This window comes from Amphiura filiformis, chromosome 9, assembly GCF_039555335.1.
Source record: "Amphiura filiformis chromosome 9, Afil_fr2py, whole genome shotgun sequence".
NCBI classification, from domain to species: Eukaryota; Metazoa; Echinodermata; class Ophiuroidea; order Amphilepidida; family Amphiuridae; genus Amphiura; species Amphiura filiformis.
Window position 1 is genome coordinate 42,159,455 of NC_092636.1, and position 15,914 is coordinate 42,175,368.

Consider the following 15,914-nt stretch of genomic DNA (forward strand, 5'->3'; position numbering starts at 1 on the left):
TGTTTACGGTTCAGTGCGTTAAAACAGGAAAAGTCTCAGGTCAACCTATATGTTGAATTTTTGATCATTTGGCATCTAAGTCATATAGTTTCACCTAATATTAGTGTCATTTAACTGTAAGAGTTCTGAATATGAGAAAATTCCACCCGAAATTAGCCATTTTCCCATTGAAACCCGTGTAATACATAATTAGTGGTATTTAACCCTAAGGGACGCACCATTTGATTGTCAGGGGGGGGAGGGGAGTTTGGGTCAGGTGGAATTTTTTCCGCGAATTGTTATCTGTAACTATCAGTTTCGAGGGCGCACTGTCATTTTAAGGTGTTTACGGTGCAGTACGTTAAAACAAGAAAAGTCTCAGGTCAACCTATGTTGAATTTTTGATCATTTGGCATCTAAATCATATAGTTTCACCTAATGTTAGTGGCATTTAACTGTGAGAGTTCTGAATACAGTATAGGCCTAGGCTAGGCATTTTGCTTAAGCTTTAAGGCGCATGTAAGGCCCATAGTCACGTGTAAAATAAAACCTAGTCTTTGTGCATCCTGTATGGCCTCACTCTATCCTAACTCAAGCCGGAACCCTAACTTTTATCCACGAGCCTAGCCCTATAAGGCCCATATGACACAAGGGAAAACGCGGTAAAATGAGCAAAATCGCCCAAAAAAGCTAAAATCGCCAAAATTTCCCACAAATTCTGCTAAGTAAGCTTAAAATCTGGAAAAAGAGGAGAGATTCTGCAAATAATGTGCAAATAATGTGCGATTTACCGCGTTTTCTGGGGGGCACTCACATTTCCCAGCTATACGGGTATGTGCCGCGGCGACGACCCCCTTTTACAGAGCCGCTAGCCGTTCCTTAGACCCTCTGAATTCATTGATTGCCCGCTCTGAAGCCCGAAGCCCCGAACATTTTCTAGCCGTTCCATAGACCCTCAGATCATCGATTTCCGCTCTCATTGGCATCTTGACAGGCGTGTTTTCTGTCCTACTATTTCAAGCCCAAAAGCTACTTTTGCGAGCTCAAAAACTTCAAAGGGAATTTTCCATAAATTTCTTCCCCATTGAAACACATTGTATTAGGAGTAAGGTGAACTTTGGGCGGGATTTTGGGCTCCTTTAGTAGTGGCAACACTGGTTTGTTGTTAAACAGCACTGCACTGTCGAGTGCCTGCCGCGATGCCGATGCCTTCAGCTGATGAACATTTTGCTAGAAATAAATGATTTTGAGATCTCTTTTGGGAATAAAATTGCCAAATATGAGAAAAAGTACCTCAAATAATTGTGTGCACATCCTTGCAGCTAGCCATAACAGTGAATTAAAAGGTAATTTACGATCTACTGGTCTAGTGGAATGGTGTCAAATTCTGCACACTTCACTCAATCATCTCATGCAGTTCAATGTAGTCAATGTTTTACTTTTCGGCACTGAAAAAAATATTTTTGTGGGTTTGTTTTTATGGTGGGCTAATATGTAGTGCTGCTAGCTGCTGCTATAATTATCAGTAGGCTAATAGCATAGATTGTAGGTCTGCAGGGTCTAGTAATTTGATTCGAATGCTGTTTTGCTTTGCTGAGATTTTCATCGTAATAGGCCAAACAGACCTATTTTGCATTAATGGTTTTCCTGATTTAATAATTTAATGCACAATTCAGAGTGAAATCGATTCCTTCAAAAATCTGTGGCAAAAACGCAACAAAATTGAACCCTGGTTTGGCCTGCATGGTTTAGTTGCCGAGATTTTTCAGATTTTGGCGGCTGATCAGTTCCCAAGACCCCCTTTTGGCCGGTCAAACAGTTCCCAAGACCCCCTTTTGACCGGCCGATCAGTTCCCTAGACCCCCTTTTGGCCTGCCGATCAGTTCCTTAGACCTCAAGTTCGAAACTGGCGGTGGCACACCCCTACCCAAAAAAAAATTGAGTGCCCCCCCCCCGGGGTTTTCCCTTGTGACATGGGGGCTCTTACTTGCAGATGATTTTACATGCAGAACTCAAACAGGTGATTAAACTATTGGGCTATTCCAGTTGAATTCCATACACCCCCCTATGGAAGACATGCCTTAATCTTCCACACAGGGAGTGTGAATTTCAAATGAAGTTACCTGAATTGGTGATTCCATTTGATATCTACACCCTGTGTGCGCGATTGAGGTCATGACCTCCATCTAGGGGGTGTATGCATGTCAAATGGAATAGCCCATTGGCTGCAAGAGTGTGGCAGTCAAATTTCACTGTAACAGCTACACATTGAGTATGTACAGTACACAACCTGTGGAGCAAAATATCGATTTCAATTTGTTGCCGCTTTTTTTTTTTTTTATCTCGAAAGTAATATGCGCGTTCTCGTTGCGAAACTTTGATCCGGAATCAATTCTAATTTTTTGACGCCAGAGGAAAAAAGCACTTGGAATTCCAGAACAATGCATTTGAAGTTTTAATTTTACATGGAACCCTATGCAAAATATACAAGTTGGAGTCCAAATTGAGCTATATGCTACACATTGGCTGCCTTGAGATTCCAGTGGTTAAAAATATATATGAGTGATTTTGAACGTTTCAAATTTTCTGTGCAAGATTGACGTCATGACCTCCATCTAGAGGGTGTAAGGATTTTAACTGGAACAGCCCATTAAGCATTGGCTGCATTTCACACATCGGACATACAAGGTAGGCTGGTAAATCACTGAGTGTAAGCACATTGTGTACTTTGGAACCTGTGGAGCAAATTTGATTTAAATTTCCCGCTTCTTTCGAAAGCAAGTAATATGCGCGTTCTCGTTGCGAAACTTTGATCTGGAATCAATTCTAATTTTTTGACGCCAGAGGAAAAAAGCACTTGAAATTCCGGAAAAAGTCATTTAAAGTTTGAATTCTCCCATTGAACCCTGTGGTAAAGCCACATTTTGGAACTCAAATTGGGCAATATCCTGTATATTGACTGCCTTAAAATTGCAGGAGTTGAAAGTATGGGCAATTTCAAACATTTTATTTTTTTGACCCCCAACACCCCCCCACACCCACAATGCATTTTTTCCCCTTCAAAAAATTTGGTGTATGGCGGGTGATACAGGCCCCATGACACAAGGGAAAACGCGGTAAAATGAACAAAATCGCCCAAAAAAGCTAAAATCGCCAAAATTTCCCACAAATTCTGCTAAGTAAGCTTAAAATCTGGAAAAAGAGGAGAGATTCTGCAAATAATGTGCAAATAATGTGCGATTTACCGCGTTTTCCCTTGTGACATGGGGGCTCCTATAAAACCCTATTCCTAATGCGAACCTGACCCTAATCAACAATTCTAACACTAATCAGCAAGCCTAAATCGGAACACTAACCCTAAATCAATCTTAATCTGATCTGATCGTGCTAGGACAGGCTACAGATACGAATCTCCACATATAGTCCTAGGTTGAAGCAAAAACAGCGAAACAGTCATCATACAGGGTGTCCGAAAATCATTAATCTTTTACTCGTAATGCAGTTTTCCAGAAATTTTCTTGTTAAAACATGTATTGCAAATGTCAATGTTTACATTCATGGCATTTTACCCGAGTTATATAGCCAAAAAAGTACCATTTAGGGTTTGATGCTTCAAAATGGTACATTTTCTCTCAGTATATGACATTTTTGTTGTACTAGTACCAAAATTCATACGCACGGCTTCGGTTTTTAGTAAATATCCGCCATATTGTAACTTTCAGTTTCGAGGGCGCACTGTCATTTTAAGGTGTTTACGGTGCAGTACGTTAAAACAAGAAAAGTCTCAGATCAACCTATGTTGAATTTTTGATCATTTGGCATCTAAATCATATAGTTTCACCTAATATTAGTGGCATTTAACTGTGAGAGTTCTGAATATGAGAAAATTCCACCCGAAATTAGCCATTTTCCCATTGAAACCCGTGTAATACATAATTAGTGGTATTTAACCCTAAGGGACGCACCATTTGATTGTCAGGGGGGGGGGAGGGGAGTTTGGGTCAGGTGGAATTTTTTCCGCGAATTGTTATCTGTAACTATCAGTTTCGAGGGCGCACTGTCATTTTAAGGTGTTTACGGTGCAGTACGTTAAAACAAGAAAAGTCTCAGGTCAACCTATGTTGAATTTTTGATCATTTGGCATCTAAATCATATAGTTTCACCTAATGTTAGTGGCATTTAACTGTGAGAGTTCTGAATATGAGAAAATTCCACCCGAAATTAGCCATTTTCCCATTGAAACCCGTGTAATACATAATTAGTGGTATTTAACCCTAAGGGACGCACCCTTTGATTCTCAGGTTGAATTTTTTCCGCGAATTGTTACAGATTAAAGATACAATTTTTTTTGTTAACGAATATTGAATATACACGTGACATGTATTCTCCACAGCAACTATGAAGTTCATACTTTATTTACTTCAAACGTTATATCTGTTTTAATAATTGGCATTTTTGGTTTTAAAAAAAGGAAAAAATCATCACAAACACTGCATGTTTTAACCTAAAAATCACAGCCCACGTCACTTTTCAGAAATGTCAGCCGGGTAAAACGAAAAGAACCGAGTGTGCAGATACATTTTAACACCATAAGAAGCATTGTCAAAAGGAATTCAGAAATAGTTACAGAGACAAAGTTTGCATAGGTCAATAATCTCAATAGGATCAAATGGCAACAAATGGTGTTTGACCTTTGATATTCCTATCTTAGTAACTTTACATTGTGGATAGTGCAAACTATTATGTTTCTGAATCCCTTTTGGTAGATAAACACCTTTCATGAAAATCGAAACAAAATCATCTGTTGTGAACATGTGAATGAAGTAATGGTCTATTAATAGATGACGGGTATTTTGCATGAGTATAAAATGGGAGAGCTTGAATTGGCTCCTTACAGAATATGAAGAGAGGGTAATCTCTCAATGTGTTGGTCGAAGTTGTGCTTCAAAAGGAGGTACATTTAACCAGTTTACATAGCCAATAATGTGCTATTTTAATACAGCAACGAAGGTTCTTCTGTCGACTTCCTGGAGTCTGGTTTTTAAAACAACACATATGTCAAATACAGTGGAGCAGTGCAGAAAGAAGGCCTGTTTCCTGGAGAAAGAGTGAAAGTCGCACCATTTTTAAAGAAAGCAGCGAAAGGAGATAAACGTTTGGAGAAAGCAGCGCAAGGAGAAGTGTTTGGAGAAAGCAGCACCATTTTTGTGTGAGGAGTTTATTCGCAAGGGTATTTATAAATGCAAGTGTACAATGGACTTCGCTGATTTTCGCCGGACAAGTGAATAAGGATGTATACACCAGCCGTCCAGAACATTGCAAGAACTCTATTACCATCAAGAAGAAGAATGCTGGCTAAGTACTGATTAGTTAAAATTGTGATTATATTTGATTGAATTGTATGTACATTTGTTGTCATATATTGTACCAATCATATTTTACTTTCAATTAAAGACTTTTTTTTAGCTTAATCAAACAGTGTATTTGTGTTGTGCATTCGTGTGAATTTGGGTAAAAGGTGATTTTGGCCTTGAATCAGTACGACTCGTAACAAGTGACTTTGAGTGAACAACTTAAGGGCATACTACACCCATGTATTGGTTTGATTGGTCTAAAAAAATATTTTTTCATTTATATACCGTGTGTCATAAGTCTGTTCCTCCCCCATAGGAAAACCATTTTAACATGCTTTAAATTAAACTTACACAATTAATTTGATATTAATTTGTTACTGGTTATTGTTTTGGATTAATATAAATGTCACTTAGCAATTTATTTGAAGTTGTTGTCTTTTTATGGTCGATAACCTCCGAAAGTCTGCAAACCTCGGTTATTATTGTTTTTCCATTGAAAATCAAGGTTTGCAGACCTTTAAATCTGCCATAACATACAAAATTAGCTCTAAAATTCTAGAACAACGGCCGACATATTTTTTTTCGCTGCACTGAGCCTTAAGGTTCATTGCAGCTAGTAGCCCAAAGGCAAATAAACAGAGGGGGTACTTCCATATTGAGATTAGCTCCTGGAGAAGTCGGAATATAGGGCGGAACGGACTTTCGACACACGGTATAGCTAGGCGATATATGCACGGATCATGTGAAAATAAAAAAAAAATAAAATAATAATAAAAAAAGGTGCTTTTAAACCATTGTATAGTAAGTCATTTTAGCCCTATATATTTTTTGTTTACATGTATCCTGGTAACTCAGATGCGTGTTTCATAACAAACCATAATTTATTCTTTTCAACATGTTCAAGTAGGGTGCATGAATAGAATACATTAAATCCTTTGTTATACCATCTATAGAAATGTACTCACTGATTATAACACTGAATAAATTAAATAGGCCTAATCTCTTCCACATAGACAATTTAATTCTACACCATGTATTTATCTTCTATAATGTGGTGTTAGGAAAAGAGATTAAAAAAGGCTATAAGGTCATCAAAGGTCAGGTTATAGGTCAATTGGTTCAGGTCAAATTCAGGCATCAACATGTGGTAGTCTGTGATATCATACATGTCATAATGAGGCATCAATTTTGATATTTTGTCTGTTACTGGATATATAATGGAAATATGTGAGGTGGATATACTAAAATACCTTGGGATGTAAATGGTGAGTACAATTTAGATTGCCTAGTTGAGATGAATTGGGCAAATAAATATAAAATAGTTACCAAAATCACAAAATGAAGCTTACGGAAAACTACCTAATATGGTGGTATGGGTGACAAAAAATACAATCTTTTTCAACATTGCTGTAGTGTGGTTGTGGTAACCTGTTACCTATGGCTTAATTAAGTTTCAGTGAAATAGTGTCGCAAGTTCAAAATACAAAATGTAGCTCAACATTGAAAATAGAAGCATTTTAACCGGTTTGTTTTTTGATAGTTGTGGAGCACCAAGTTCATGAAGTCATAAAAGAAATCAGGGACCGCTTATTCCCATTTTACATATCAACATTATTTCCCTAATGTGTTAGCAACACATATCCAAAATTTTAACGAAATCCGTTGATAGTAAGCTTTCCAAAATGAAGTGAATTTAAAACATCAGTGATGTACCACCTTTTGGCTTATATCATTAGAAGCATGTACGCTTCATTGATACTGATGCCACCAATTGAACGAGAAGATTTGCCCCTTCATTTTGCATACCACTTTGTCCAATTTCTTTTTCTCATTTCTTCACAAAATGCAAAAAAATGCAAAAAAATGCAATGGGTGTAGTACCCCCTTAAACATGTTTAACTTCATCCGATTTCATGTTTAGAGTTCTTGGGAACGACTACACACTCGCTATGATTATTTTAAAGCATTAATGGTTTAACCATGTATGAACAACTCATAATGTTAACATAAGACAAGCAGCTGCTGGTCAGTTGGCTTTGTCACCTTTACTTCAGTTAATGGTTATGATATGTTTTAGATCATCGTTCAGTTATCAGTTACCTTCGACTATATTTATAAATACGTATTTGTAACTACGCACGTGACCCATATGGGCACGACATACCAAGACCAGCAATCGTGACCAAATCCTCATGCCATTGAAAAGGATAGGAGCTCAAATTTAAGTATTACTTGAATAGCAAAATTATTACACATGGGGGGAGGGGATTCCGAATTTGTTTTATGTTATCAAAAACAACATTTTGAAAGTATTACCTTTTTCTTTCCACCATTACACTTATTAACCGCAACAATATATAGCAACCGCTCCACCAATAACACCTATAAAATAATGAATAACAAAATCAACTGTCATTTACTTGTATGGAATGAATAGGGACACAAATACACAATACACCCCAACGTCACACCCCCTCCCCCACCCACCCCTACACACATAAATGTTAATATGTGACCCGAATTCGAAACGCAGCTGTTGTCGAAATTAACTTCCACATTTAAAGATATTTAAGAAAGCATATCTGAAAAAATAATGAAAATAACTACTATTTATTTTATTGGTCACATAAAATCTCTATTTATACTGGAGCGAGCAGTGTAGCATTCTTCTGGAAGAGTATAGCAGGTGCATATATTTTGAAATATAACAAGTCATAGGTTGCGTTTGGTAAGAGAGGGGTAGGGAGGAGGAGATTGGGGGCATTGGGAGTGGACAGGGAGGTGCAGTGGCGGTGGCCAATGGGGGGGGGGTACAGAGGCAGAGTTTTTTTGTCTTGAAGTGTGACTAATAACCCACTTGATCAAACAAAAGGGAGACATTTTGATGCAGTAGTTTACAAGCTCCTTACACATGCCCTTCTTTTGATCGCCCAATTGGTACACATGTCCCGAGTTTAAGCGACATGTCACTATTGGTGTAGTATTCAGACGTTCGCGATAAAGTAAATTTGAGCAAGAAATCCAATCGATATTTCTGAAGTTGCCGTTGCAGTTGTAGTAATTTTTCAAACTTCACTTCGTGAAACTCTCTGATGTTGGCTTACCGCGCTTACGTATATGTACGTGACTATTCTCTGAGACCATGATGAATATGCAACTTCAAAATATTGGACAACTTGATATGAACACAGCAAATGCAAAACAAACTCTGATTTTAGTCAAAATATTTTTTAAATATAAAATTATTGGGTTTATATAAAGGTCATGAAAAGTTTTGTATGAAAATCAACAACATTTTTCAAAATATTTTTTGAAATATTATCGTTTTGCAAAATCTTTAAATATTTTGTCAAAAACAACAACACTATTAAATATTGTTCACATGTTACAAATATACGGTCAACACATAAGTAACATCATTTTAGAATCAGGCCCGTATAATAGCTGGGGATACGGGGTGCGACGACCACGGATATATCTATTACTGCATTATGGATATAAACATGGTTAAATTATATCACTCACCTACAACAGCTACAATGATTGGTACGACTATATATAAGATAATTTCTTTCCTGGTCAGTCCAGATCCGTCTTCTTCCTCTCCTTCTGCCCCTATAAAGAATTTACCGTAAAATGTATTGAATTATTTTGCCACCGTTAAACCATGGACAAGGTGGACATGACTGAAAAACATTTCTCTCTATATCACTAAAAATCACATCTCCTATGGGCTGTTTAAAAATATACCACCTTTTTCTCTGTTACAATGTTTCAGGTCTATTCACAGTCTCCTCCCCGTACGTGTTTCTATCAGGCGGAGGACTGAGTTCCGAAGCGCGAGCCATGAGCATGCGGTCCTTATTGTATATAAATTACTTGGTGATTCAAGTTTTTGATATACCTAGGAAACATCACAAAATAGGTCGTGGTCAATAGGCTGCAATGGGGGTTGACCTTAATTCATTGCCGGATTTTGTCAGTAACGAAGCATTCTAGATAGTGCAAACTATTCCTTATTTGATTTGTTTTTACATGACGAGCAGTTTGAGACCATTTTCGTTGTAATCGGAACATTTTGAATTTGTGACCTGTGTGTGGCAAAAAAAACAGACCAGCCCCAGTTTTGACCTTTTTAAAACTATAATTCAAGAACGGTATGTTGCATTTAGGTCAAACTTTTCTGAATCCTTGAAATGATAGAAATACTTTGGTATGGTTTTTAACCACATGCATGATATGTAAGCAATTTGACATCTGTGTTGAGCTTTGATCTTGAATATCGCGCGGGGGATTTCTATTGGACCATAAAAGGAAGCTACAAATTGTTTTTGGTAGAGTCCTGTACTGGACTAAAACTGTTGTGTTCCAATAACGTATTTTATCGGATGGTTAAATTTTGTCATAACTCAAAGGTACTTCACATAAATCACAACATGTAGCACAACCTGTTTCCAACAAATCAGAGTAACTTGCATTTGATTTGGTGTAATGGTTACAATTAAAGAAATGCATGATTATTTAATGCAATGCCGTTTATCCAAAATTCATTATGAACTATGCTTCTCATTCTGATCAGACTTGTTTAATGTCTTTACTGAGGTATATTAATAATATCTATGTTGGGTTCAGATGATGCGCTAGCTAACTCCAGGATGGCAAACCCGCCATTTTGTCATGAATAAATGAGTGAAGAAAAAATGCTGCTGCCACCAGTAATATAGTCTAAGTAAAATAGCGTACAGTATTGATATCAAGACTTATTTTCAAAAGTATGACGTTACTGTCCTCAGATCGCTGTGTCAAGTCTCCGGTCCATTATACATTATATTATAGGCTAATATAAAATCTAAATTAAAAATCAAAAGCATGCTGTATTGAATTATGTCGATGGCTCGGTAACCATTCAATTTTCAATCACTATGCCTCTATTGACCAGTATTGGCCAGATTAGATGTTAATCTTTGTTCCAATCGCCTTGTTCTCTTTCGTTACGAATGAGCACAATCCAGTTTGGATAAGCACCACGTATGTAACATCCCAATTGCTCTATTGTTGTATTGCTATACCAACGCACTGCAGGGTCCATTGTTATATTGTATCCGATTTGAGCGCTGACATATTGGAAAATAATGCCAAATGAATATCCATGAGAGTGTACATTCAACGTCCAATTTTCGAAATTGGGTGACTTGTACTTGGCAGGTGTGAAGTACATGACTGTACATCTGACTGGGCGTTTTAATTACGTAACGCATAAACGCATTGACATCATCGAATGGCTGCCTATAGTACTGTTAGTGTTAGGCCTATGTGTGGGGTGGTGTTTAGTTTCTATAATAATTATTATTAGACCTTCATTTATTTATCATTCCTTTCTTTTCCTTTCTCTGTTCCTTCCCCGATTTAAATATCAAGTTCTAAATGGATTTCGATCAAACTTCTCAAGGGGCTGTAGATTTACCCGATGTTCACATAATGTAAGGTAGAAAAACGAGAACGGCCGCATTCTCCTGTGAGATTCGATGAAAGTGCAAAATGTGACCACTTTAAAACTTCAACAGACATTATTTCATTGTTCATTTTCTCGGTAAAATGACGATTTAGGTACACGATAACTCAATAGAGCATCTATTCATTTTGATGCCTTATATGTGACCGTACACCACGAATGAGCCGTAAATGTCCTCAATTGTATTCTGAGTTACAGTGTAAAATGGGCATGAAGGTCATATTCATAGGTACCTCAATTTGGTGCTACGTGTACCTCATTTAATGAGATACACGTAGCACCAAATTGAAATACCTATGAATATGACCTTCATGCCCATTTTACACTGTAACTCAGAATACAATTGAGGACATTTACGGCTCATTCGTGGTGTACGGTCACATATGGTCAATATCTCACAAAATAAGGCCAATATAAAAAAACCGGTTTTTGAATGGAGTCTCAAGATTAAGAAAAAGAAAACAAATTGTGATGTACCAAAAAAATGACCAAAAATTCACAAATTTTTTGTGATTTTCTTCCAAATCTGTATTTATATTCAGATTCCTTGATGTCTTGCCGTTAATGCCCGATTGAATATTCAATCAAAAAGATTGAATTTTCAATCGTATACCGTCCCGAATACGTTTTTGATTGTATATTCAGTCGAGTGATTTGAATTTTCAAACCTTTTTTCAATCATAAGGAGTGATTTTGCAGAATATGAACAGAATTTCAAACCTGTTTCTATAAACAATGTTAGCAAAATGTCAATCCATATTACGATATCAAGACGATGAGTACTGATAGCCCTTGAGCATTTTACATTTATATGGATACAATAACCCCCATCCCATACATGATATCAAACTTATAATTTTGCAGAATATGGACAGAATGTCAAACCTGTTTCTATAAACAATGTTAGCAAAAAGTCAATCCATATTACTAGAATGTTAACAGATTGTCAAGCATATTTCTAAAAAGCAGAATGTCGAATGGCAAGCACCGCTCTGTGCAGAATGTGAACAGAATGTTAAACCTATTATGTGCAGAACGACTTAGGCCTACCTGTTTCAAAGCTCCAGTCCCCACAAAAATTCCAGCTACCATCGCTTCCAAAACCGGTTAATATTCCGACATACTTTACGTCAATAGTGTTGCGGTTTTTGAAGCTCATAAAAGGAGCTTCACCAACTCGGCTGACCTCCACCAAGTCGTTGTCAAACGAGACACGAAATTCGCGGTATTCTGTGGCGCTCAAAATCCCAGGAGTATGGATATAGGTTTGTACTTCGCATCCTTTGCAAAGACCAATAGCTGAATTCTGATTTCCCCAACCTCCAATAACTGCATAAACAAATAAGGAAATGTTATTGTATCCAGTTGTTAAAGTCGTGAAAAAAGCCCCGATAATAGTGGTAAACAAACAATTAATGATTAATCTCTGTCACAAATATGTGATAGGGAAAATTTGATAATATTATGTGTCGGTATATTTCTGCTTTCTGACCTCTATAATAGCGATTGAACTCTATTTTTACAATGTATAGATGAGTTTGACGTCAATGCCTGGCAGTATGCGCACGGATCATCACTATTTCCATTGTTTTTTGCCTGGCTGTATGCCAGCGCATCATATTTTGTTCAGGGCTCGTGTTTTTAAAACTCCCGCCACATCACAATAAGGCTATTGAACAGTGTAGTGGTTACATGGGGTTCACTCAGGCATATCGATATACCAGTCCCTTGCCTTTGCTGATAAACATTGAGGTCAACTCATCTATTCGCTGTCGTAGTACACGTTAGTAACCATTGGTTACTGCCCCAAGCCTGGGCTCATACACCTGTTCCGAATTTTGATATGCCGTAGGCTTTGTCTCTGGCTTTGTGTTGTGATCATTTCGATCAGTGGTTCGTAACAAAGAAAGCGTGATCCAGTTGACATAGCAACGGTCATATAACGTGCACTACGACAGCGAATATACAAAAGTTGCAGAAACAGTCCACTGATTTTAAACGTACCTATCTCATACATACTCTGGGCATCTCCGTGGATCGGCGACAAGGTGATATGTACATTGTTGGTAGCACGAACACTAAATGAAAATCCCGTCGCTCCTACTGGTATAGCAGGCCACACGTATTGGTAGCTATTTGCATCTGGTGTGGCAGTAGTCTGGCAGTCTATTCAATCAAATGACAATGGGGCATACTTGTGAAATAGATGAGTAAATGGCAGCGTTCACTACAACAAAATCTGTCCCTTTCTTTCTTTTCAGTTTCTGCTACATGGGTCTATTTTGTTCCCATTCTTTATAAATATTTGCTGGTTAGCTTGTGATTTAGCTCCGTTTCCATTATTCTAGCTTCCTTTTTTCTGATTTTTCCTGATTAGTTTCTTATTTTAGCTTCTTTTTTTTCTTACATTTCCTGTTTAGTTTCTTTGTTTCCTTCTTTATTTTGTTTCCGTTTTCATTTTAATAGTTACTGTAACCATAGCAAATATACCCGTACCTTTTTTATCCTCATTTTCTTTTCTTTTTTATTTATAGTACCGCTTCATGTTGTTTATACTTTTTTATTTTATTAACAAACACACATCTTTTTCCCGTATTTATAACGTCCTCTCATAGCGTGTCGTCGGACGTGTTCACCCGTTAACATAACCCCGTACATGTGACCCGTCCATGTACCTTTTGTCCTCCTTTTTATTATCATGTCTAATGGTCTCTGGCTCGTAAATGCGTGGCTTTGTGTCGTTTGTGGCGTAGAGCGCATTACGCACGCGGCGCCGACGCGCTGGCTGCAAGTTACGTGACGAGTTTGACTGGCAACCGATTTTCCTAACAAAAATCCCATTTTTACACATATTTTCACTGTTTTTGCAGTCAATTCTTGACCAATTTCAACCAAATAAAGTGCATTGTATTTCCCGTATATTCCTCAATCTCCCCTATAAATTTGGCGACATTGCGATCGAAAATGACAGAGCCTTGCAATCTTCATACTTATATACCCAGACACAAGCAGACAATACAACTTTTCCCTATTTATAGTAAGATAATAGATCTTTTGGTACAGAGTTAGGGCTTCGCATATTTTTTGTTACTCATTTAGTGAAGTTTTTTTCTCACAAATCTTTCAAACCCCCTGCGGCCCCAGCCCCATTAGTGTAATGGTGCGTATGATCAATAACTTTCAATTTGCCCACTATCACTTTTACACGAATTGGCCTTCATAACCGTGAATACAATAATGCATGAAAATTAAAAAAAAAACTTTGGTAAAAGTAAAATTGCCCTGGTCCCAACTACCCAGCCACATCCCTCCAAATTATAATGGTTCGTCCCTAATAAAGTGGGAAGGAATGACTGATGTGAAACTCCCAATCAGCATGCAGCATGTGCCCTATTGTTATTAAAACAGCGTATTGTTATTTAAATGTTGTGCCCTGTTCGTTTGAGTCACTTTCTAAATTATATAAAATGGCGGGTCCACGGACAGAACCTGCTTCCAGTCAAAAGCTATCTCATTAGGCGATGAAAATAATATATCCGAAAAAGACATAAATATCCAAAAACTATGGAACAATTTAGAGTCTCATTTTTGTAAGGAATTTCTATCTGGAAATCCCTCGGGTAATTCTGGCTAGAAATACCCGAAATATCGAATCATGCTGTAAACATCTAGACATGTTAAACACCATCTGATCTCATCACTATACGCTGTAGAAGTGACGTCATAATCGGATTAACTACCATAGCAATAGATGAATTTTTGAATATACCGCGCTGCACTGCAGCAGGTTGCACTCATCACCTGTCTTCAATCAAATAATAGATTGAATACAATACCGCTCTTTTCAAGGAGACTAATCTTACAGGTGCAAGTGATTAGCATTTCTTTGAAATCTATGGTTCAATGCATCGGTACCGCATGAACGTTGTAGTGCCGGGCGATATTGCCAAAATTGTATTCATCTATTGCTATGGTAGTTAATCCGATTAACTACGTCACTTCTACGGCGTATACCGTATACCGTGTACATGGTATAACAATATTGATTAATCGAAACAACTTTGTGAGAGATCTGTGTTTCATGTCTTATTGGCTTTTAATGCGGCGTTCTGAATAGTAAGCGTGCTAACTAGGAATTAAACAAAATATTAATTCCGTACAGCTTAAAAAACATAGCAAAGACTTGCAATTAGTGGTTTGAGTTATGTTTAACATGTTCAATGCAGTTCAATTCAGTTCAGTTCAGTTTTATGTCGCCACACATCAAGATAAATAATACAAATACAGAAAAGTATTATTATTCATATATATTAACAAAGATAATTTGCAATATGAAATGTGACAAAAATAATGACTTTAATTAATGGAAGCAAGTTCGCTTCCAGTAGCGAAGTTAGTCTTGCTAGCAGTCTCCAACAGTGAATTATACACGTTACATAGATTGTAATACTTTCGTGGTGCGGTTTTATGACAACACAGCTAGCATATTCATTTGAAGGACAAAGTCAAATCAGAAAAGTACTTGTCAGAAGATATTGGTAAGACAATCTCAACTATGCTTAGCAACAAATCATTAATGTTTACAACAAATCATCAATGTATCCGATGGGGTTTGAAATGGGGGCAGATCGTCATCATCCCTATATCTTCGTGTTAAAAATTGCCGTGATAGTACCGCGAATCCTCTCGTTTTTTAACAGCTACGACTCGCGATTTTGTTCGAGATAGGACGAGCGACTCAGGCTAAGCATACCATGACTATCATATGAGATACCACAGCGTTTCTATATTCTACACATTATTACGATTTGTGCATGCTCTAGTACCCCATATGATGTTTCTATTACAAGAAAAAAAATTGTTTTCAGGTAAAACCAGGGTTTTGTTTCCAGTACACTCACTCGAAAAGCAGTACACTAATTAGCGAGGCCTTGCAGCTTGCTGTGGATATCTTTTACTGCATTTTTAAAGTAAAAAATTGAAATCCAAAGTAAAAAATGAGATATAGGCCTAGTTAATTTTGAGAATGACAATTATACTTTATAGGTATAAAGGAACGCGTTTAGCCC

The 15,914-nt window shown here is 37.3% G+C and overlaps 1 protein-coding gene across 2 annotated transcripts in view; it reads right to left on the reverse strand.

Moving 5' to 3' along the window:
• The window catches only part of LOC140161013 (uncharacterized), a 49,380-nt gene that overhangs the window by 5,564 nt on the left and 27,902 nt on the right, over window positions 1-15,914 (reverse strand). The window contains exons 6-9 of one of the 2 annotated variants that reach the window (XM_072184392.1): window positions 12,850-13,011; window positions 11,896-12,174; window positions 8,859-8,948; window positions 7,650-7,715 (exon numbers count right to left, since the gene is read on the reverse strand). In XM_072184392.1, coding sequence (XP_072040493.1) covers window positions 7,675-7,715; window positions 8,859-8,948; window positions 11,896-12,174; window positions 12,850-13,011 — 572 coding nt within the window. In that variant the 3' untranslated portion in view covers window positions 7,650-7,674. The remainder of the gene's footprint in view (window positions 1-7,649; window positions 7,716-8,858; window positions 8,949-11,895; window positions 12,175-12,849; window positions 13,012-15,914) is intronic. The other variant, XM_072184393.1, reaches the window with a different exon arrangement.